A 24242-nucleotide genomic window follows, 5' to 3' on the forward strand; every position below is an offset into this window, starting at 1 on the left:
TGCAACATGGGGGCTTAAGTGGGTAGGAGAAGAATAAATGAAACAAGATGGGATTGGGAGGGAGACAAACCATAAGTGACTCTTAATCTCACAAATCTTAAATATTCTTAAATCCTTCCTATTTCTTAGAAATTAGAGATGTACTAGGCATTTATTAAACAAGCACCTACTAAAATACAGTAAGCCCAAATCTATTATAATTGTGTTTTATGTTACCTTTATAATACTCACATAAAGTAATTATTATTCGGTTTCTAAAACAAAGAAGGTCACACATCTAAGTAGCAGAACTAGCTACAGAAGTCAGATCTGGTTCATTCATAAGTTTCTATTCTGTCCACCATGACATGCTGTTTCCTGAATACTTGGTTTTATATTTAAACATCTTTTCAGAATCTGTAACAGGTAACAGCCTTCACCCATTACCTGATACATTACTATTTTTATTCTTTCATTTCATTCTTTCTAGGGCCAACTGACCCGGATTATTTACTCTGGTCTGCACAAGTCCTTTGACATTCTGAAATTACTTACCGAGCTGTTATAAATATTTCATGGAATATTAGAGCAGAAAGGGACTTAGAGACAATCTAGATCTTCCCCTTCTTTTTTTTTCAAGTGGGACTCAGAGATGGGCTTACTCTAATTCTCTTTCATTCAGACTGCTCCACTGGGCAGAGTGGTGGTCAGGTGAAAAGGTGTGTGCACCTAATACTCTTCACCTCAATCTTTTTTTTTTTTTTTTTTTTTTTTTTTTTTTTTTTTTTTTTAGAGATTTCAATTATGCAGAGAGGCAGGCAGAGAGAGAGGAGGAAGCAGGCTCCCCGCTAAGCAGAGAGCCCGATGCGGGACTCGATCCCAGGACCCCGAGATCATGACCCGAGCCGAAGGCAGCAGCTCAACCCACTGAGCCACCCAGGTGCCCCTCTTCACCTCAATCTTAACAGATAGCCACATAACAGCTGAACAGCTCAAAGGGGCCTATGGGAATGGTAGCGGCCTTTAGATATAGAGCTCCTACTTGAGCCAAGAAGCACTATTCCCAGTTGGCACTTAGCGACGGTTTTCAAGATGGCAACATTCTCACATCTTGGTTCAAAGAGGCGGCAGCAACCACCAGTGCAACCCAGCACAGGCCAACACAGAACTTGGACAACTTATTCCTCAAGGTCCTTTCACAATTCAAGGGAGGCAGGTGACACTGTGGTTAGTTTTGATCTTTCAAACCCATTTGGGGAATTTATCCTACAAAAATAATGGCGTCAGTATTTAAAGATATATGTACAAGGAGATTTATGAGAGCACTATATATAGCAGTACCAAACCATACCCGTGACTTGAAAACTCCCACTCACTCATCACTATAGGGCTGACTGACTAACTGTGATAGATCTGGTGATGTAGGCTCTGAAGAAGATTAAAAACAGATCTGGATCTGTTAGCCTAAGTGTTAAATCTACAGAATAACATATAATCAGATCTCATTGTTGTAAAAATAAGAAAATCACAAAATACTTTTACACGTATGTATGAACATTTGTTTATATAAATACAAATAAATAAAATAGACTGTTAGGATTTGCAACCCAGGATAAGGAGCTATACAACCAATTAACTTACTTTTTTATCAGTGTTGAATAGCCCTATGCCTGCTGTCTTCATTCATGAACAAGAGACAACACTGACTCTTTATTTTTTTTTTAAATATTTTATTTATTTATTTGACAGAGAGAGAGATCACAAGCAGGCAGAGAGAGGGGGGAAGCAGGCTCCCTGCTGAGCAGAGAGCCCAATGGGGGGCTCAATCCCAGGACCTGAGATCATGACCTGAGCCAAAGGCAGAGGCATTTTTTTCACTGAGCCACCCAGGTGCCCCAATTATTATGACTCTCTTTCATAATAGTTGTTGAATCAAATGAAGTAACACTTGTATACACCTGGTCTTAGAGGGTACTTAATACCTATTATTATTATGGCCTTTTGGTTTCACACCAACAGCTTCTTCTTGTCCACATATTGAGTTTTATATTAAACAGTTCTATCTTTAAAAAATACTATCTTCAGGGCACCTGGGTGGCTCAGTGGATTCAAGCCTCTGCCTTCAGCTCAGGTCATGATCTCAGGGTCCTGGGATTGAGCCCCGCATCGGGCTCTCTGCTTGGCAGGGAGCCTGCTTCCTCCTCTCTCTCCCCCTGCCTCTCCGCCTACTTGTGATCTCTGTCTGTCAAATAAATAAATAAAATCTTAAATCTTAAATCTAAAATCTTAAATCTTAATACCATCTTCAGGGGAGCCTGGGGGGCTCAGTCAGTTAAGCGTCTGACTCTTGGTTTCCGCTCAGGTCATAACCTCAGGGTCGTGAGACTGAGCCCACTTCAGATTATGAGCACAGCATGGAGTCTGCTCAGGATTCTCTCTCCCTCTCTTTCTGTCCCTCTGCCTGCTTGCACACACACACACTCTCTCTCAGATCTTTAAATAAGTAAATAAATAAAATCTTTAAAAATATAGTATCTTCAATAGCCATATATCCAAAATGTATAGAAAAATAAAAACTACTTATTAGGTGAAATTAACACTCAAGCTCTAGTAGGACTAGCTTGCTAATACTTGAATAAGAACTAAGGAAAACTAATTAATTTTAAATAAAACTACCTAAGGAGCACTGTGTGGCTATGATGATTTCCTTGATTTCTCTAACTATAAATTTTCTCCTTTGTCAGGTGATGATGATATTGTCTTCTATGCCTTCTTCCCAAGGGTCTGAAGTGAAAGACAATATTTGCAGAAATGTTTTATAATCTGAAAGTACTATATTGATGAAGAATTGTGCCTTGCTTTAAGATTTTATTTATTTATTTATTTATTTATTTATTTATTTATTTGAGAGAGAGAGAGAGAGAGTGAGCAGGAACTGGGAGGAGAGGGTTCAGAAGTAGGCTCTGTGACCTGAAATGAAGGCAGGCACTTAACCGATGGAGCCACCCATGTGCCATGTGCCTGGAAGAATTGTTTTAAAACTAGAATTGTGCCTGTTCATAAGATGAAGTTTCCAATTATTTAAGAGTCAAATATACAAAGTGATTTGGATACTTAAAAAGACACTAAAAAATGATTTGGTATTTCGAAGATAGTAAAGGGATTTAAAAACCTAAGAAATGTTAAAAGAAGCTGTGGTATTATGGACTATCAGAACTGGAATTTTACCCTGGCTCAGCCTCTCCTGTTAGTCACTTAATACCTCTGGGAGGAGTTTCTTTGTAAGAATAATTATGGTAATACCTATTTCCCACTAGTATTGTGAGGGTCAAATGAGGCAATCTACGAGCTTCTCAGCTCTATCAGACCTAACGAATCCCTTTTATAAGAAATATTTTGAAACACACCATTCTCTATTCTTAAATGAAAGTCACAGACCACTAACTAAAACACCAGTATCTAAACTGGTCCAGTTAGAAGCTGCAGTCCCCTCCTTCCCTTTGGCAATGGGTATAGACATATTACTAAGTTTTGCCAATGCGATGTCAGAGAAATGACATGCACAGCTTCAAGTTCATGTTTCTTGTTCAACTAATTGTACTCCTTACCTTTTTTCATGGGCCAGAATGTGGATGTGATAGTGCACTCAGCTTTTGACCATATAGATTAGACCACACCCTGGGGATTTACATAAAAATAAAACAGAAAAAACTTGGGAGTCTAAATGATTTTGTGGGGCAAAGCCTCCTCCCACCCTGGATCATTGGCCCACCTTTGGTCAGGTATAGAATAAAGTGATAGATAAACTCCTATCTTATATGACTCCCTGTAATTTGGAGTCTCCTTGTTACAGTAATTGTAGCCTGTAACATAATTAATAGATCTGACTACATGAATAATTTCAAAATACTATAACTTTAACTATACTATAAAAGAGAAATAAAATATATTTATCATAAAATAAAAATGCATTTCTAGATGTGTATGCTTGAGAACAACTAACTTGAAGACATAATCAGTGAGATAAATGCCAGTTTTCCCTATCATGAATATATAAGTTTGGATAAAGTCAATCTGTACAGGATCTATAAAAAATGTACCAACAGGAAGTAGTGGTGGACATAAGAACAGAAACTACTTTCTTTGTTTTTACTTATAACTTTATGTAGACATACTTCATTCCTTCTTTTTTTAAAAAAGATTTCATTTATTTGAGAGAGAGCGAGCGAGACAGAGCATGAGTGGGGGAGGGGGCAGAGAGCGAGGGAAAAGCAGACTCCCTGTTTAAGCAAGGAGCCCAATGCAGTGATCCACTCCAGGACCCAGGGATCATGACCTGAGCTAAAGGCAGACACTTAACTGACTGAGCCTCCCACGGACCCCACACTTCATTCATTCTTATATAATTCTTTTTAATTTAAATATCTGAGTTCTCTTCTAGACTGTAGGAGAGTATATGCATTTCTTTTTTTATAATTTATTTATATTTTAGGTATTTAACATACAGTGCAATATTGGTTTCAGAAGTAGAATTCAGTGATTCCTCACTTACATATAACCCCCAGTGCTCATCATAACAGGTGTTCTCCTAACACCCTTCACCCACCTCCCTCCATCAACCTTTATTTTGTTCTCAATCATTAAGAGTCTTCTATTGCTTGATTCCTTCTCTCCTTTTTTTCTTTTCCCCTTCCCATATGATTCTCTGTTTTCTTAAATTCCACATATGAGTGAGATCATATAGTATTTGTCTCTGATTTACTTATCTCACTTAGCATAATATACTCTGGCTCCATCCATGTCATTGTAAATGGCAAGATTTCATTATTTTTGATGCCTGAGTAATATTCCTGTGTGTATGTATGTGGGTGTGTGTATGTGTGTGTGCATGCCACATCTTCTTTATTCATTCATCAGCTAATGTACATTTGGGCTCCTCCAAATGTACATTATTATTGATAATGCTGCCATAAATATTAGGGTGCATGTATTTTTGTATCCTTTGGGTAAATACCTAGTAGTGCAATTGCAGGATGGTAGGGTAGTTCTATTTTTAACATTTTGAGGAACCTCCATACTGTTCTCCAAGTGGCTCTACCAACTTGTATTCCCAACAATAGAAGAAGTAACAGGTGTTGGCAAGGGTGTGAAACTACTTTTAAGCTAAGAAACTTTTAAGAAAAGAAACAAATCTTAAAGAAAGATAATATTCTAAAATAAATTATAGATTGCCCAAGCATAGAAAATGGGAAGTATTATATTCTCCCAAATGAGTTTGGGAAAATAATTCCCTAAATTATTTGACATGAGATGACCTAGTAACAAAATATCACAGAAATCCCACAACACATCAGGGCCACATTCAGTCTCTAGTACTTGAAAATAACTTCGCCATAACTTTTAACATGTGAGGAAGAATGTCTCTTTTTTAAGATTTCATTTATTTATTTAGAGAGACAGAGAAAGAGAGTGAAAGCAAGAAGAGGGGCAGACGGAGAGAGAGAATCTCAAGTAGACTCTGTGTTGAGTGTGGAGGCTGATTGGGGGGTGGGGGCTCTACCTCACCACCCTGAGATCATGACCTGAGCTGAAATCAAGAATTGGACACTCAATTGACTGAGCCACCCAGGTGCCCCAAGGAAGACTGTCTTGATAATAAATTAGAAAAAGAAGCAATTAATATCTATATTATACTTATGTAATGAAGAATTTTAAGGTAGACTTTGGGGACATATCAGAGTAAGATTGGAAAACAATAGAAAGTAATTTTCTAAAAGTAATTTCCATATGTAATACCTATAGCAAATTTCTTAGTATTAATTCTAAAGTGTTAACACATATATAAAGGGTAGCAATACTATGAAATATTTCTAAATGTTTATTTTTTGAAATTCAAACAGAACAATACATTTCATTTATCTGTCAATTCAGTAATATTTGATTTTAAGACTGTTAAAAGGCATCTCAAATTTCCTGTTTCCGATTTTTAAATGTTTTCCATGGTACCTCAGGAACTGCACTTCTACTCTTTATGGTTAAATATGTAGCTAAATATGTTACAATACGTTGAGTAGAAGATAGGTAAATTCTTCAGTAATTTCAAGAACAATGTGTTTATTCCATTTTGGCTTCCTGCTCTATAATAAGCCTTCTAAATTCCTTGGCTTTTTGTCTAACATGTTATATTTCAGTATTACTTTGTATTAAATCACTATACAATTATGGTTGACCCTTGAACAACACAGGTTTGAACTTCACAGGTCTCCTTATGCATAGATTTTTTACAATACAGTATTGTATATGCATATTCTCTTCCTTATGATTTTAACATTTCCTTTCCTTTAGCTTTATTGTAAGAATACAGTACATAATACATATAACATACAAAATATGTTAATTGATTATGTTTTTATTATGCTTTCAAGTTGACAACATGTTATTAGTAGTTAAATTTAAGGGAGCCAAATGTTATACATGGGTTTTGGACTGCAGCGGTCAGTGCTCCAATCCTGTTTTGTTTAAGGGTCAACTGTATATTTGTAGTCTGTTGAGTCTAGCAGCACATTCAAAAGTCATGCCAAATGCTGAAGAGTTTTCGTTATTTAGTTTTGTTCCATACATTGCAAGATAGCTAGTTTCCTTAGCTTTGCCCAACAAAAAGCCCTCTATTCCTCCAAACTACTGTAGCCCAAGACACTTGTACAAATTCCCAACACGCTCCAAGACACATAGGGCAGTGTCTCTCAAATAATATTTAAAGGACCAGTTTTGCCCCGAGTATGCCCCAGATCTATACTTCTATACAATTAAAAATAAGTTACTAGGGAAAAAATGAAATAGAAAATAAATATAAGTTCTATTTTATCATTATATTCAACAGACAAAAGTGACTCTGTCAAATTGCTATACAACTTTCTAAATGGTTCCTGTCATATTTTGCTCTTGTCTCACTGCAGACCAATAACAAATAATAAATAGTCCACAGGCTACTTCACACTTTAAATGGCACTGTCCTAGAGACAGTAGTACCATGTTCATTGAGAATCACTGGCAAAAATAAAGCAATATATAGAAATGTTAGTCATTATTACCTGTATCATTTTTGATTCTAAATATCCTTTAGCAGTTACTAAAATAAACAATTCCACCCACATTAATAATCCTGCACTCTCTCACATGTTCCTGTCTAAATAGTCAGACATAGACAGAAGTACTATTTCCTTTCTTTGAAAAAGGCAACCTTGTCTTCTATGATACAGGTGCAACATTATTTAGCTGGTGAAAAATACAGATTACTTTTACAAGTCAAAAAGCAAAAGTGTAAAACAAAATCAGATTTTAAAAGAACTCATGATAAAAATAAATAATACAAAAATGAAAGGACTCATAATATATACATACTCAGAGTACAAAAATGATGCTTACCTCATTGCCTGTTTATCTATAGGTCTGTGACCAACATTTTTTTCTCTTCTGTCAGGTTACACTCAACCTTCCCTAGGTCTGCCCTGCACCAGTCCCACCATTCAATTCAGGAAAAACTAGAGGGATAAGCTTTCCTTTTAATCACAATTCTTTTTCTTATGACATCAATATATTATTTGTCTAAAAGAATTTAATTTAACTATTGGGCCTTTCTCTTTTTAAGTAGTGTCCTATTAAGAATACTGTCACTTGAGGAGAATGTTCTTCCTATTCCAATCATGGTTTTGAAAATAAGTAGTTAAACATCTCCCTGCATACAATGTACAGAATGATGTGTTAAATTTTAAAAATTCTTTTAAAGTGCTACTGACTTTACAAATTTTATTTAAAAGATGTTAGGTTTAGATTGATATAAATGGCTGATAATATTCTCAACTTCAAGGTAAAGTTCATATTAAACTGTGGATTTTAATTATTTAAATTTTCCATGAGATCGCACACATTTCAATATGGTACACAAAAAATATTTTAGTATATGAGAGTATGTATGTGAAATACAATGTAAATAAAAGCAATTGCTAACTTGTTAACTTTAAGTTTTTCATCGTTCTATTTTCTGATAATTCTGTAACAGTGAAAAAAGTAATCATAAATATTAAATTTTTAGTGTCAACCTAAAAAAGGAAACATATACTCAACCAATGTCTAGAAGAAAAAAACTCATTATATGTCATTTTGCTTTTAAATATTAATTCAATTCTCTTTTAAAAATAACTGTAATCAAATGGAATTTGAAGACTGCGTATTTTATATAATGAAACATGATCTTACCCTTTTCTTGGCTACCACAGCAACTTTGCCATCTGCTTTGGATTTATCTGTAAGATAATAAAGTATGGCTGTTTCAAAAAAAAATGCCTACACTCCTGTTTGAGTAAGTGCAACATTATAAAATCAGAATTTTCTACCTTTTCATACTGTAATATGTGTTTTTAATGGTTCTTTTGATTAAAATGCTAACAAACTCAACTTTCCAGAGTTAAGTAGAACAAAATAATCCAAAAGTAATAGCATTAGGGATTCATATACTTATTTGACAAATCTCCTCCCTAAGTCTAATTGGTTGGACGTTCTTGAGTTAGCCATCTAGTGTATCCTATTTTAGGTTCTGGTCAGCTTATGTACTCTGAAGTATATAAGATCTGGAATGAAATCCCAGTGACCTCTACTTGAACATCTCCTTGATGCCAGACATGGGATAAAGACTTTACATAGACAGTATCTTATTTAAACTTCATTGATAATCTTGCAAAGCATGTAGTTCATCCCCATTTCACAGCAGAGAAAGTTGAGGCTAAGTACCATGCCTGAGGCCATGCAGTGGGGCCAGATCCATGTGTTGGCAAGTCTCTAATCTTTATGTCTGCTGCCTCCATGTGGGACCCATAAGCAACACAACAAAAAAGAGGACTAGAACCAAATAGAATATAGAAAATTATTTTAAGATATTATTTTGATGTATGCAAAATAGTATGTGAATTAATAAAAATGATTGGCAATAATAATTAATAATTGGATTTTTATAGGTTCAATGTAGAATTCCAACTAAATTAATTGTACATAAATATTTACTCATACATTTGTTTTATTAACCTTAATATTATAGTAATGAAAAACAATTAGAGCTATGGACATTAGTATTATAGTTTTAGAGTTACATTTAATGTTAAAGAAAAACACATAGAAATTAAATTTATTAATATAGGACTGTAATTCACAATGAACATGTAAAACTAATAAAAAGAATAAATATCCATGAATATAAGAGTAAATAAATGCTTCCTATCTAAAAGCAAATATTGCAGTAAGAAACAAACTACTGGCATAAAACAGAAATTCAGAGAAGCAGGTTGCTACATTTATACCTATAATTAGCTGGCCACATGTCAACTGCCCTCTTTCCTATGTTTGGCTGCATGCTTAGAATAATCCCTTCTGGAATACCCTTTTTCTCCCCACTTATGAATGCACAAGACCATCCACCATCATAGAGAATTCCTCCACCTAAGAGAAATAATCACCTCTGTTGCAAAACCACAGTCATCCCAGGACACAGGACTTTCTTCCCTGTATTATAGTTACTTCTGTACATGTCTAAGCACTCTGTAAGACTAGAATGTACCTTAAAGGCAAGGACCACATTTTATAGGCAGTAGGTGCTCAATATTTTTTTATAATTAACAAATGCACATGTATTTTATTCAAAATCTTATATGGATCTGAAATATGCATTTTCCCTGAACAAATGAATATTATTTACTAGTTAAAATACATATGTTTAGATGGTATGTTACTATACTAGACAGTGTAAGATATAAAACACTGTATATGTTCTCAGACCTTTAGTTTCTTTATTGATAAACCAGAAGTAATAATTTACTATCTTACAGGTATATTGTGAGATTCAAACAATCAACAATGTTCTCTTTTAGCTAATAAAGACATTCTGGGGTTCGCACACGTGCGTGTGTGTATGTGTGTATGTGAGTGACAGAGAAAGAGGGATCTAACTTTTGGAATACTAAAAAAATAGTTTAGTGATGATACATTTTACCACTGTATCATCTTAAGTGATTCTATCATTCTCCCATTTAAATAATTTGTTTTAGGGGCACCTGGGTGGCTCAGTGGGTTGTCTCTGCCTTCGGCCTGGGTCATGATCTCAGGGTCCTGGGATTGGCCCCACATCAGGCTCTCTGCTCAGCAGGGAGTCTGCTTCCACTTCTCTCTCTCTGCCGGCCTCTCTGCCTACTTGTGATCTCTGTCCGTCAAATAAATAAATAAAATCTTTAAAAAAATAATAATTTGTTTTAGTCTTTTTAGCATAGTTGGAAATAAATTAAAGAGTAATGATAAAAGAGCAAAGATTATTGAAATTCCATAATTTGTTTCAAATTTATAAAAGGGCCCTGATGATAATTATAAGAGAATAAACTGTCATATCTAAAATTTTTTTCTCTTTTCTCTTTTGAAGATCCCTAATAATAAAAGTCATGATGAAATATCAACTTGTACATGTAGTTAAAACTGTACAAAAAGGAAACTCAAAAACTAAAATTGGGTCCAATGGACCCTGATCATATACTGAGAGTTAACAAAAAAAAAATTATCACTTTCCTATATCTTTCCTCAACATATACGTCTTTACTCTTACGTAAAATTTCCAGCAGGGAGACAACTGCAAACAGAAACACCCAAACTGCTGTTCCAGGAAATTTTTGTTTTGTTTTGTTTTAAGATTTAAAAAATTTATTTGTCAGAGAGAGAGAGAGCACAAGTAGGGGAGCGGCAGGCAGAAAGAGAAGGAGAAAGAAGGCTTCCCACTGAGCAAGGAACCTATGAGGGACTTGATTCCAGGATGCTGGGATCATGACCTGAGCTGAAGGCAGACGCTTAACCGACTGAGTCACCCAGGCGTCCCAAAGCCTTCTTTTTCTTTTTCCTTTTTTTTTTTTTTTAAGATTTTTTTTAGGAACTTGTTATGTTGAAAGGTTACACAATCATCTCCCAGTGCAACACAGAAGTGTTTTGGGAAGTGTCAACAACCACTCTGATTTTCAAAGGGATTTGCCAAAGGGAGAAAGTCTGGTATAATGCTGAGAAACATTACAATCATTAGCATTTTTTCTATTAATAACAGTAAGTCCATGTTCAACTTCAGCAACATTAAACACTTTCTAAGAGCCAAATTTTCCCTAGTGAGAAAGGTTTAATTTCCTCCCTTCAGAAATCTCTGCATGTAGGGACCCTCACACAGAGTGAAAAGCAGTTAACAGGAAATGTAGATCTGGATAATTAAAAGGGCCTTTACTCCATTTTTGGGCTATAGCCACATCATAGTTTTAAAGTGCAAAAAAGGAGCTGCAGGTAAAAAATGAAAATGTTCCAAGTCAGCAGAGATGGTTATGCTTCATGACTCATAACAGATGTTAAAATTTTTTTTTTATTTACAAGCATATTAGAGAGGACTACAAATATGAACACAAATCAATGGTTTCTTTCTAAAATATAAATTTTTAAAGGCTGTCCATTCATTGCCTCAGAAAATCTGTCAGTCTATGTTTCTTTAAAGATGACAGCTGAAGAAAGCATTTTCTTAAAAAGGTAGAGGACAGTCCAGTTGCCTATCTGGCATGTAAAGAGCTTGGAAGTCACACTCCATCCTCACAAGTAAAAAGCTGAACAAATTGAAAATCAATAACTCTTCTTAGATTCCCTTAGAGAAGTGAGGTCACAGAGCAAACCACTGCCCCCAAATTTGGAGACAGGTGAATACAAAGAATCACAACTTAATGGAGCAGAAACCTCCACAGGAACTAGTGCTGGGGTAGGAACACATGAATTGTAATTGATGAATTGCTGGAGCCTCAATGTGAACAAGCTGAGAGATAGAAATTCTAGGGGGACCCAGTCATGCAGGAGGGAAGCACACTTTTGTGAGTTTACCTACAGGAGTTCTATCAGGTTCTCAGAGTGAAGACTGGAGAAAAATACCTTTGTGCTTCCTCAGCGGGGGGGGGGGGGGGGGGGGGGGGAAAGGTTCCTTTCTGAAATATGCTAGGGCATTCAGTTCTTAACAGTTCGCCCTCAAGAGAAACTATTTTATCAAAGCCTAACCTATTGTGGTTTTTTTCAGAGCCTAACTAATTAGCGGGAAGGCAACAAATCTAGCCTGCTGTAGTCTTCCATGTGGGGGAAGGGAAATATCCAACTCCAGCTCCCCTTTAACTGTCATGTGCCACGTAAGGGGGTAAAAAAGGTGAGAAGCACTTGTGCAGTTCAAATTCCAGGACTGAGACCCAATCGTAGAACTACAGACTGCCTGCCTCAGCCCTACATGCCTCACCACTCCACTCGTAAAGGCCTATGTACTGCAGTTTCTTTCACCTGGTACATCATATTTGCCTTTCTGCAAATAAATAAATAAAATTAAAAAAATATATATATACACACAAAACAAGGCATACTAAAAGGCAAAAAGCAATTTGAAGTGACAGAGCAAGCATCAAGCATCAAAAACAGACCCATATATGTCCTAGATGTTGTAACGATCAGACTGAGTGTATTGATCACAGTCGTTTTAAGTTCAAAGTCTCTAGTGTTAAAGTAGAAAACATTCAAGAACAAATGGGTACTAAAGCAGAGAGATGGAAATCCTTTTTTTTTTTTTTTTTAAAGACTTTATTTATTTATTTGAGAGAGAGAGAGGAGAGAGAGAGAAAGAGCACGTGCATGAGCATCCCTGGGGGGCGGGGTGGAGAGAGAGGGAGAAGCAGATTCCCTGCTGAATAGGAGACTGATGCAGGGTTTGAACCTGAGCCAAGGGCAGAAGCTTAACCTACTGTGCCACTCAGGCACCCCAGGGAGATAGAAATTCTAAGAAATAATAATTAAAGAAGAAATGCCGGAGATGAAAAATGCTATAACAAAAATGAAGAATACCTTTCATAGTTTTATTGGTTGGACATAGCTGAGGAAAAAATCAGTGTCTTTGATGATATGTAAAATAGAAACTTCTAAAACTGGAAGCACAGAGAAAAAAAACTGGGAAAAAAAGAACAGGATATTCAAGATCTATGGGAAAACCCCAGAAGTATAATATATGTGTAATTGGAATATAAAAAGGAAAAGAAATAGGGGGTGCCTGTGTGGCTCAGTGGGTTAAAGCCTCTGCCTTTGGCTCAGGTCATGATCCCAGGGTCCCGGGAACGAGCCCCACATCAGGCTCTCCACTCAGCGGGGAGCCTGCTTCCTCCTCTCTCTCTGCCTGCCTCTCTGCCTTCTTGTGATTTCTGTCTGTCAAATAAATAAAATCTTAAAAAAAAAAAAAAAAGGAAAAGAAATAGAAAGGAACAGGAGAAATACCTGAAGCAATAATGACAGAGAACTTCCCCCAAATGAATGTCAGACACCAAATGAAGATCCAGGAAGCTCAGAGAACAATAAGCAGAATAAAAGCTAAAGATAGAAAAACAAAGATAAAGAAAAATTCTTGAAAGAAGCCTGGTGGTAGGTATTGCCTTATCAATAAAGGAGCAAAGACAAGAATTTCATTCAGGTCCTCTCAGAAACCATGCAAATAAGGGGAGGGTGGAGTTTTAGAGTGGAATGGAGTGATTAGTGTTAAGAGGAAAAAACACCAAATTAGAACTCTGGTCACTGTGCAATTATCTTTCAAAATAAAGCAAATACACTTGAGAGAATTTAAGAAATTGATTTGTTACCAGTAGACCTACCTTGCAAGAAATGTTAAAAGAGAAAAGGAAAATGATATAGAGCGGAAACTTGGGTTGACATAAAGGAAGAGTATCAGAGAATGACTAAGTGAAAGTAAAATATAAACTTTAAATTTTCTTATTCTTTAACTAACTGAAAACTATTCGTTCAAAATAATAATGGCAACAGTGTGTTGAATTTAGGAAAACCATTTTCCTAAAAATTTTTTCCCTAGAGAAGTTAAAAAGAGGAAATAAAATCATATAAAATACTCAATTAAAACCAAAAAGGTGGAGGAAAAAAATCCATAAAAAGATGAGGCGCATTGGTAACTCAGTAAGTTAAGTGTCTGTCTCTTGATTTCAGCTCAGGTCATGATCTCTGGACTGTGATATCAGGTTCCACGCTCATGGAGCCTGCTTAAGATTCTCTCTTTCCCTCTCCTTCCTTCTCTAGACCCCTGTGTCTCTCTCTCCCTCTCTAAACAAACAAACACACAAACAAAAACAAAAACAAAAACAAAAAAAGGCAAAAAAAGAGTAAAAGAAAAAGGAACAAAGAAAAAGGAAAACAAATAGAAAACAGTAACACAAATGGTAGCTATTAATCCAACTCTATCGATAACCATTTTAAATTTCAATGGTCTAAATATACTAGTTAAAAAACAAAGACTGTCAGAGTGGAGTAATTATACGCTATCTACAAAAAACTCAATTTAAGTATAAAGACACACAGAGGTTAAAAGTAAAAAGATACAGGATATACCATGTTAACACTAATCAAAATAAAGCTATTTTAATAAAGTAACTATATTAATTTCAGGCAGAGCAGGCTTCATAGCAAGCAAAGTTATCAGGGATAAAGAGGAGCATTACCTAATAAAGGCATCATTACTCCAGGAAGACATAATGATTATTAATATGAATGTGTCCAACAACACAGTGTCAAGGCATGTAACACAAAAATTGATAGAACTCAAGGAGAAATAGATGAACTCACTATTATAATTGGAGAATTCTGCAGAAATGAACAGGTCCAGCAAGCAGAAAATCAGTAATGACATTCAGTAGTTCCCCTTTATCTGTGGGGGATAGATTCCAAGATCCCCAGTGGATGCCTGAAACCATGGATAGTAATAAATCCCTATATGTACTGTTTTTCATATATATATATATATATATATATATATATATATATATATGATAAAGTTAATTTATAAATTAGGCAGAGTAAGAGATTAACAACAATAACTAATGAAAAGAACAATTATAACAATAAACTGTAACAAAAGTTATGTGAATGGGTCCTTAACTCTCTCAAAATATCTTATTGTGCTATACTCATCCTTCTTATTAAGATGTGAGACAAAATGCCTACATGATGAGATGAAGTGAGGCAAATGACACAGGCATTGTGACATAGGGTTAGACTACTATTGACCTTCTGATGATACATCAAAGTAGGATCATCTGCTTCCAGACCATGGCTGACTATGCATAACTGAAACCATGGAAAGCGAAAGTGCAGATAAGAGGAAAACACCATCAATCAATGAATGGCAATCAACTGAATGTAGTCTACATCTATAGACTACTTAATCCAGCAACAGCAGAATATACATTCTTCTCATGCTTACTTGGAACATTCACCAAGACATACTATGTTCTGGGCCATAAAGTATACCATAACTCATATTTAAAAATAGATAACATACAATAGTCTGCTCTCAAACCACAGTAGAATTAAACTAGAATAGAAAAATTGAAAGATAACTAGAAAATCCCAAATACTCGGAGATTAAACAATGCATTCCTAAATAACATAGAGATGAAAGAAGAATCTTGAGAGAAATTTAAAAATATTTTGAACTAAATGAAAATGAAAATAGAGTATATAAAAATTTGTAAGACGCGGTGAAAGCAGTATTTAGAGGGAAATTTATAGCATTAAAATGCAAATATTATGAAAAAACAAAGACCTAAAATCAATAAGCTGAACTTCCACTTTAGAAAACTAGAAAAAGAAAAGCAAGTTAAATATGAAGTAAACAAAGGAAATAAAAACTAGAGCAGAAATCAATAAGAGAAAAAATAGGAAATTAATGGAGGAAATAAAACCAAAAACTGTTTCTTTAAAAAGCTCAATAAAATCAAGACTCTAGCCAGTCTAACTAAGAAAAAAAGAGAGAAAACATAAATTACTAATACCAAAAATGAAACTGAGGGCATCATTACAGATCCCAAGATATTAAAAGGATAATAAAGAAATGCTGTAAATAAGTCTATGTCCACAAATCTGATAACCTAGATGAAATGGACCAATTCCTTATAAAACACAATCTCCCAAAAGTGACACAAGAATAAATAATCTGTATCTTTTTATAAAATTAAATTAATATAATAACCTTCCAAAACAGAAAGCATCAAGCACAGATGGGTTCATTGGTGATTTCTACCAACCATTTAAGGAACAAATTATATCAATTCTCTATAAACTCTTCCAGAAGATAGAAGCAGAGGGAATACTTCCTAATTCACTCACGGAAGCCAGTATACCAAAACCAAATAAAGACATTACTAGAAAACTACAGATTGATTTCTCTCATGAACATAGATGCAAAAATCCTCAATAAAATATTACAAATCAAATACAATGTATAAAAAGAATTAGACACCACAAACAAGTGAAGTTTATCTGAGGTATACAAGGCTGATTCAATATTCAAAATCAATTAATGTAATCTGTGACATCAACAGGTTAAAAAAGTAAAGTCACATGATTAGATCAATAGATGCAGGTAAAGCACTTGACAAAATCCAACACCTATACATGATAAAAACTCTCAGCAAGCTAGGAATAAAGGAGAATTTCCTCAATTTGATAAGAGAATCTATAAAAATCCTACAGCTAGCATCATACTTAATTAACAGTGAGAAACTCAAAGCTTTTCCACTAAGATTAGGAACGTCAAAGATCTTCTCACCTCCCCACTCTTTTCAATATTGTGCTGAAACTCCTAGCTAATGCAATACGAGAAAAAAAAAGGAAATAAAAGGTATAGACTGAGAAGAAATAAAACTGCCTTTCTTAGTAGATGATATGATCATCCATGTAGAAAATCCAAAAGAGAATTAAAAAAAAAAATACTCTTGGAACAAATAAGTAATAATAGTAAGATTGCAGGGCACAAGGTTAACAAACAAAAGTCAATCACTTCCCTATTTACCAAACTGAGAAAGCAGGATTTGAAATTAAAGACACATTACCATTTACACTAGTGCCCGCCCCCCCCAAAGTAGAACACTTAGGCAAAATTTAACAAAATATGGACAAGATTATACGAGGAAAAGTACAACACTCTGATGAACAAAATCAAAGAACTACAAATTTGGGTATATTCTATATTTATGGATGGGAAGTATTGTCAAGATGTCAGTTCTTTCCAACTTGATCTAAAGATTCAGTGTAATCTCAATGAAAATCCCAACAAGTTATTTTGTGGATATCAACAAACTCAATCTAAAGTGGGGGAGGGTATGTGCTATGGTGAGTGCTACGAATTGTGTAAGACTGATGATTCATAGACCTGTACATTAGATGTTAATTAAAAGAATAAAAAATAAAAAAATAAAGTTCATATGAAGGGACAAAGATCTAGAATAGCCAACACAATATTGAAGGACAAAGTCAGAGGACTTGGCCCTACCTGAGTTTAAGACTTACTCTAAAGCTACAACAATCATGGCAATGTAATATTGGGGAAAGAATTTTTAAAAACCCAGATCAATGGAACAGAATAGAGAGCTCAGAAACAGATTGAACAACTAGATATCTACATGTCAAAAAACTTAATCTAGATAAGACCTTACACCTTTCACAAAAATTAACTCAAATCACATATCTAAATGAAAAATGTAAAACTATAAAACTCCTAGCAGGCAATATAGGAGAAAATGTAGATGACCTGGGGTATGCAGATGACTTCAGATATAACATCAAAGGCAAGATCCCAGAAAGAAATAATTAATAAGCTGGATTCCATTAAAATTAAAATTTCCACTCTGCAAAGAACACTATCAAGTGAATGAGAAGATAATCCAGAGTGGAAAAAAGTATTTACAAAATATCTGACAAAGGACTGTTATCTGAAATATACAAATAACTTTTTTTTTCTTCTCTCTCTTCATTTTTTTTTTTTTTAGATTTAAGTTCTATTTAGCTAACACACAGTGCAATATTGATTTCAGGAGTAGAATTCAGTGATTCTTCACTTACATACAACACCTAGTGCTCATCAGAACAAGTGCCCTCCTTAATCCCATGCCCCACCCACCTCCCTCCATCAACCCTCAGTTTGTTCTCTATCATTAAGAGTCTCTTATGGTGACTGTGGACTCTGAGAAACAAACTGAGGATTTTAGAGGGGAGGTGGGTGAGGGGATGGGTTGGCCTGGCTATGAGTATTAAGGAGGGCATGTATTATATGGAGCAATGGGTGTTAATAAGTAAACAATGAACCTTGGAACACTACATCAAAAGCTAATGACATACTATATGGTGACTAAAATAACATTAAAAAAAAAAAAGAAATTACAATGTTCAAAAAAAAGAGTCTCTTATGATTTGTTTCCCTTCTTCTCCCTTTCTCCTCCCACCATATAGTCATCTGTTTTGTTTCTTAAATTCCACGTATGAATAAGATCACATGGTATTTGTCTTTCTCTGACTTATTTCGCTTAGCATAACATACTCTAGTTCCATCCACATCAAAGCAAGTGAGAAGATTTCATTCTTTTTGATGGCTGAGTAATATTCCATTGTAGATATAGATACCACATCTGCTTGTTCCATTTATTAGTCAATGGACATTTGAGCTCTTTTCAAAGTTTGGCTATTATTGATAATGCTGCTGTAAGTATACAAAGAATTCTTAAAACTCAACAATAAGAAAATAAGCAACTGAATTAAAAAGCAGGCAATAAACAAATACCTCACCAAAGAAGACTTATAGATGGCAAATAAGCATATGAAAGGATGTTCATTATCGTGCCATTAGAGAATGTCAAATGAAAACATCAATGAGGTACCACCACAGACCTAATGGAATGGCCAAAATCCAGAATACTGACAACACCAAATGTTGGCAACTACGTGGAATATGAACTATCATTCATTTCTGGTAGGAATGAAAAAATGATGCAGCTACTTTGGAAGACAGTTTGGCAGTTTCTCATAAAACTAAACATACCATATGAAATGGGTCTATATTTTTTACATATAATTTACTGACCTTGAAGATTTCAGCAATGAAAGAGCTACATCAAATATAGTGTGCCAATTTCTGTAGGGTAGGAAGAATTTAGGCCATGAAATTACTAGTCATTATTTCTGGGTTGAAAGAAGACATTTTGGGTTAAAGAAGTCCTCAAAGTAGCGGGGTAAAATAGGTTGTTTATCTCTAAGATCTTTGTAAGATATCTGAATAATGGCTAATTACCTCTCAAAATAACTTTGAAACAAAGTAAGAAGCTGAATATGTACTAGAGTTTACCCTGGAAACTAAGCAAGGACTACAGTGTCTATTTTGGAGATAGTAAAGAATAAGAAGTGAGTGAGCCTATTATGGCAAAGGCTGAATTCCTGGAAGTGTCTTCATGCCCTTCCATTTTGACTTCTCCAGGGATAAGAATCAAGTCTTTAGACACAGGACTGTCTATAATCTGACTGAATTACATCAAATTCTGCATGCAAAAATCATCAGATTTTCAACAAGAAAATGGGTCTGCTGCAAAAGCAAAGAGAAATAACCCCTCTCCATATTCTCGAGACAAGCAAGAATATCAAAGGACCCAGACATAAATATGCTAGCACATACAACAACAACAAAGACATAGTTCAATATTTATTGAGTGTGTCTACTACTAATGTGAAATGGTTACAATAAACTTTAAAAAATAACTGACTATATTACTTCAAGATATTCATATTAAAAACTAAAAAATTAGTATTTCAAAGTTTATTTTGGTTATACAAGAAAAATGTATACTCTGTGTAAATAATAAAATTGTATGCGTGACAATAAAGTGAGTTCAACCTTTACTGATAATAAACTAAGACATATTTTCAGCACAAGGAATAAAATCACATTTATGGTAATAATGTCTCTTTTCTCAGTTTCAAAGTAAACCAGAGTAATGGGCTTGTCATTCTTTTCCACTATCTTCAAATCTACTTATTTCTTTTAAAATATGAACTTAGGTAGCTAAGTTAATATTCAAATTTTTCCCAAATAAAATGTTCTCACATCTAAGTTTTAAAAAATATATATTAAATTCCAAAAGAAAAAAAGTCATGCTTACTTTAAAATTCAGTCAGCACTAAAATGACAGATCTTCCCATAATCTATTTTAGAACTTAAGATGATCATTTTAGAAATTAAGATGATAATTATTATTATCACTAAGAACATATTTAAGTTTATTCAAAATCATTTTTTCTGTGACAGTCATATTGAGTTAAAAGTATGTCCTATCTACTATAATTCCTATGATGAATCCATTTAAAAAGCTATGTACAAACCATAATATTTATGATTCAAGAGAACTTTCTCTGAAAATGACCTGAAATCTTATATTCTTTCACCTCATTAAAAAAGTTGAAGATTGTTTTTATCTCTGTCTTGAATTTCTTTAAAAACAAAAACATTTTTGAAAAACACTTTGTTCTGAAAGAATGCAGCATATGCAAGTGAAAGTTTCACCCCAGAAATATGTTTTAAGGCCACAGCTTCTAATTTTGAAATATATACTTTGAAATACACAAGAGAACTTATGTAGATAGTTGAAGGGTAAAGAAGATGATAGAAGTGCTAATGAAAACCCTTGCATTTAAGTAGAATGTATGTTTAGTCACTGAAAATAGTTTCAAAGGGCAAAATACATACTATTAATCCACACAAATTTTTTTTTTTCAGGGGACAAAGATATATTATATCCCAATGAAGAAAAAGAGTTTTTTTTTTTTAAACGTGCAAATATATTTTAGAAAGCATGCATCTGAATAAATCCTCATGTTGGGGTGGTAAAGAATAAAAAAGCTCATATACCCTGTTTGGCTAGGCGGCACATTTCCAGTCTTTGCTCAGGGGAATATCCATAGAGGAGGCGGGCTTCTTGTAGTGCACTTTTATACCATTTCTTTTTTTTCTTACATTTTTCTGGCTAAAGAAACACAGAAAAATAGTGAGACTCATTTATAAACATATTATTTTGTTTTAATATCTACTTGATTTAGCTGTTGAGCTGGAATTAATCTGATTTAAGCATTATACCATATATTACTTAGACTTTTGTATATGATTATTATTTTAGAGTATACCAAGGTTGGGGAAATCTTGTACATTAAAAGTCAAAGGGTCAGATTCTTGATTCGCTAAGATAATATTTTAATATGATTCATCTCACACTTTAAAAAGTCACCAAAAGATCACCAATGTAACAAAGTAGTCAGTATTAAAACATCTTATTAGAATAATTTGATTCTCTTTTAAGAGCAATGATCCTGAAGTGGTATAAAATGAAAAGCCAGGCTTCTTATTGTAACAAAGTTAATTCTATTCACATCCAGCTTTTGTGTTATGACAGGCAGGTGAAATATTCATACAAGTTCCTTAAACTTTTGCCCCAATTTCTTCATTTGTAAAATGTGGATAACAGTATATTCATCATAAAATTTCATAAGTATTAAGTGAAATAATAGATGGCAGTTTTCTGGCCTATTAAGCACACAATAAATATTATTCTACTTGAGTTCAGTACTTTTTCTGCATATTAAGTAATTTAAAAAATATTTTGAAAATAGAAACAAGAGTAAAAAAGTCTCTATGCTAAAAATGACTACAAAAATTATCTGGTCCAATAATTTTTCCAATGTTATTTTAGAATATGCCTAAGGAGATTTAAAAAAATAAAAATTTTAAGTAATCTCTATGCCCAGCCTGGGGCTTGAACTTATAACCCCAAGATCAAGAGCTGCATTCTCTACTGACTGAGCCAACCAGGCACCCAGAATTTGCCTGAAAAATTTTTTATAATGCTTTTATAAATATTATAATTTATAAAATGCTATACCACCATTTTCTTTTTGGAAACTGTACCATCAAAAAGAATACAGGTTTTTATTGCATAATTCCATATTTACCACTTGCATATAATCATCAGATACGTAATTCACTTTATACAGAAATGTAAATCTATGTAACACTTTTTTTAGTTCATTCAGAGAATGAAACCATCTATATATTTAAAGCTCTTTTCAAATTCCACCTTATTCCTAGAATCCTCAAATTAATATAAGCCATCTGTTTCCATTACACTTAATATTTTCTTTTAATCATTTACTACATTCTGACTTGTATTATAGATATTTGTATTCATAACTGCCCCCACCCATAAAATGAAAGGTCCTGAAGACAGAGGCAATAAACAGCATTTCATCTGTGTGTCCTCCACAGTACCCATTTGTCTAATCTCATTGTGTATAATGTAAGCAATCAGAAAGTGGTTGTTAAATTGCATGTTGTTCTGGACACTGATTTGATATAAAAGCCATCAAACAATATAATCAAACAAAAATCTATTATTTTAAATCTACTTTTATGCACAGAATATTTATATTTTATTCATTAATAGAAAAAGAGATGAAAATATAGGTAGATACAATTCAAAAAACATGAGAAACTATAAACTAAGAATATCTAAGCTAGTGTCTGCAAATCTAAGATCTTCCTACAACTCAAATGTTATAATGATGCTAAATAAAAAGTTAGTGAAAAATACCCTAGAAGCTGATATGGCACGAAATGACTGATGTTAAGGAAATTTCTTGAGAAAAACCAATACTGTACACAGCTAAAGTAAACTTTGGTGAGTTTGGGGAACTAAACACTTTCTTAAAAATCTGTGTTGGAGATTCTTTGAGATTTATCAGTAAATATGTGCCATCTAGTGGTAATACAACTAAACATCTTCAAAGAAAAAAAATTAAGACTATAAAGAATTTTGAATTCCAGAATTAGGCTCAGCTATGCATTATATTTTACAACTAAAGAAATGATAGGTGCATATCCTAAAGTGTAGACTGTGCCTCCCTACCCATTCCTGGTAATGTTTCTACCACAGGTGCCCATTATTACCAATTTCTTTCATAGTCTTTCAGAGATATCGTATGCATCTACAAACATATCATTTATATAAATATAACTCATTTTACAGAGTGTTGTGAATAGTTATATATACTTTTGAGTTCTTCAATTTGTCTTGCAGATCACTTCATTTATTGATTGATTCAACATATTCTAAATCGTTGGGACCTATCATTGAAGAAAATGGATAAAGCTGACATTCATTCTAGGCATTAAAACAGACCACCTATAATAAGCATAACAAATCAATAAAGCTTACAGTATGGTGAAAGAAGTTATAAATTCTATGTAATAAATAAAAGTTAAGGCAATAAAGTAGTCAGGGTAATTCTCATTGGAAAGGTAACACTGAGCAAAGATGGGAAAGAAGTCAGGGAGTTAGCCACATAAATATTCCAAGAAAGAGTACTCTGAGCAGAGGGAAAAAATACTCTAAGGTGAGAGAATACAAGTGTATTCAAAAAGCTTTGAAGAGGGGGGAGGAGTCAAGATGGCGGAGAAGTAACAGGCTGAGACTATTTCAGCTAGCAGGAGATCAGCTAGATAGCTTATCTAAAGACTGCAAACACCTACAAATCCATGGGCAGATCGAAGAGAAGAAGAACAGCAATTCTGGAAACAGAAAAACAACCACTTTCTGAAAGGTAAGACTGGCGGAGACGTGAATCCAAAGCGACAGGAAGATAGACCCCAGGGGGAGGGCCTGGTTCCCGGCAAGCAGCGGAGCACGGAGCACAAAATCGGGACTTTTAAAAGTCTGTTCCACTGAGGGACATCGCTTCAGAGGCTAAACCGGGGCGAAGCCCACGCGGGGTGCGTGGCCTCAGGTCCCGCAGGGTCACAGAAGGATCGGGGGTGTCTGAGTGTCACAGAGCTTGCGGCTATTGGAACGGGAAAACCGGCTACAGAGACAGAGCCGACAGTAAGCTCACAGCTCGGTGTTACCTTGAACCAGCCACAGGCTCGGTGAGCCCGGAGCGCGGACGGAGGTCAAGCAGACGGGAGTAACTGGGCGCTGTTCTCTGAGGGCGCACTGAGGAGTGGGGCCCCGGGCTCTCGGCTCCTCCGGCCGGAGACCAGGAGGCCGCCATTTGTATTCCCGTCCTCCGGAACTCTACGGAAAGCAATCAGGGAACAAAAGCTCCTGAAAGCAAACCCAAGCGGATTACTCAGCCCAGCACCTGGTAAGGGCGGTGCAATTCCACCTGGGGCAAAGACACTTGAGAATCACTACACCAGGTCCCTCCCCCAGAAGATCAACAAGAAATCCAGCCAAGACCAAGTTCACCTACCAAGGAGTGCCATTTCAATACCAAGGAGAGCAGCAGAATTCCAGAGGAGGAGAAAGCAAAGCACGGAA

General features: G+C 34.8%; 1 protein-coding gene across 2 annotated transcripts in view; it reads right to left on the minus strand.

Moving 5' to 3' along the window:
• Positions 1-24242, minus strand: part of ZCWPW2 (zinc finger CW-type and PWWP domain containing 2) — a 131470-nt gene that overhangs the window by 29454 nt on the left and 77774 nt on the right. For both annotated transcript variants that reach the window (XM_059390806.1, XM_059390805.1), the window contains exons 5-6: positions 20786-20900; positions 8236-8282 (exon numbers count right to left, since the gene is read on the minus strand). In XM_059390806.1, coding sequence (XP_059246789.1) covers positions 8236-8282; positions 20786-20900 — 162 coding nt within the window. The remainder of the gene's footprint in view (positions 1-8235; positions 8283-20785; positions 20901-24242) is intronic.

Source organism: Mustela nigripes, chromosome 2 (genome assembly GCF_022355385.1).
Source record: "Mustela nigripes isolate SB6536 chromosome 2, MUSNIG.SB6536, whole genome shotgun sequence".
In the NCBI taxonomy this organism is placed as follows: Eukaryota; Metazoa; Chordata; class Mammalia; order Carnivora; family Mustelidae; genus Mustela; species Mustela nigripes.